General features: G+C 39.0%; 1 protein-coding gene across 1 annotated transcript in view; it reads right to left on the reverse strand.

The window, feature by feature from the left end:
- Window positions 1-143, reverse strand: part of LOC119589333 — a 40,307-nt gene extending 40,164 nt beyond the window's left edge. Inside the window, exon 1 of the mRNA XM_037937953.1 lies at window positions 50-143. Coding sequence (XP_037793881.1) covers window positions 50-143 — 94 coding nt within the window. The remainder of the gene's footprint in view (window positions 1-49) is intronic.
- Window positions 144-1,341: the final 1,198 nt, after the last annotated feature.

The raw sequence follows: 1,341 nt of genomic DNA on the forward strand, positions 1-1,341 counted from the left end.
TAGTGTGTGTGACTTTGCTTGGTACGAACTTAGCTTTAACATTCTGTACTTATGCCTCTCCTACTGTCACCGACTTGAATGACAGTCTTGACTGTGTCACTGACGTTCCAATTTTTCCCCTCTCTTGCAGTATCCAGCGTCATTGACTTTTCACCATAGTTCAAATTCCCTTTTCATAAAGCTAGTTTATTAGCTTTCTCCAACACATCCGAAACTTTCATATAGTCTTTTCAAGATGTATCGTATGCACACACTTACGGAAATACTGTATCAACTGTGTGGAATTGTTCTTCATTCATTAATGCAAGGACAATCTTCAATATTTCTCAATATTAATATAGCCTTGCTATAACTTCCGCAATAACAATCTCTCTCACACAAATCTTGCTGTGGCGCATCCTTGTCTTCCTCAGTAATCACTTTATTCAGAGGGCTGACACACACTCTCATCTATATTTTTCAAAACAACAAGCAGGACTGCAACAGGAACTCTGTACGTTTACAGAGTTTCTTCCAATTGTGTTTCAGCATAGTGGAACTCTAGGCAGATTACAAGGCAAATAATACTGTTTCACTTGCAATGAAAACAATACCACAAATTACTACTTCAGATATGAGATATTTAGTTCTTCATATGATAAAATATCTAATATGATAAAGCAAACTTACTTCCTCCGTCCTACGACATAAATATTTGCTTATTCACAGCCATCGGCTCGAAATGCCGTAATGCCAATCAAAACAGGTTTCCATCAACTGTATATGTTCTCGATAAAACTTTGCCATCTTATTCCCAAGACCCGGTGAACCTGAAGGGCAGGAATTCTAAATAGAGTCAACCTCCCTTTTCTCGCTGATTTACGGCCATTCGAGTAGCTTTTACTTGTTCCATCTCCTACGGGGCCTTTCTCCCGAGCCTCGGCGTCTGCTTTCTTAATCCCGGTCCCCTTAGTTAAAGGGAGTCCAACTTTGGAAGGCGTATCGGAACTTTTTTTCTGGAAATTCTACTTTTATGTGAAACTTCTTCGCCCATTACTTCACTCTTCATATTTTTACTTTCACCTGCTTCACTTAGACCAGAGTACTGTCATTTTCATCTTTTTTTTTTTTACCTATCCCTCTTCTTCCTCTTCTAATTTATATTTATAATTCTCTCATTCACTTCATTTTAGTGTTTATTTTGTTGTTCTTTTACTGTCCTCGGCAGAGGTTCTCAAAGTGGAAGTCCCGAATCCTAAGGTTTCGCGAGATCATGCAACCCCTGCCCACTACCCATTCTAATGCGCCTATTACTTGTCAGCGATGGTCGACAAGTACTATGGAGAATAATCCAAATAAGCT

Source organism: Penaeus monodon, chromosome 25, assembly GCF_015228065.2.
Source record: "Penaeus monodon isolate SGIC_2016 chromosome 25, NSTDA_Pmon_1, whole genome shotgun sequence".
Taxonomy (NCBI): domain Eukaryota; kingdom Metazoa; phylum Arthropoda; class Malacostraca; order Decapoda; family Penaeidae; genus Penaeus; species Penaeus monodon.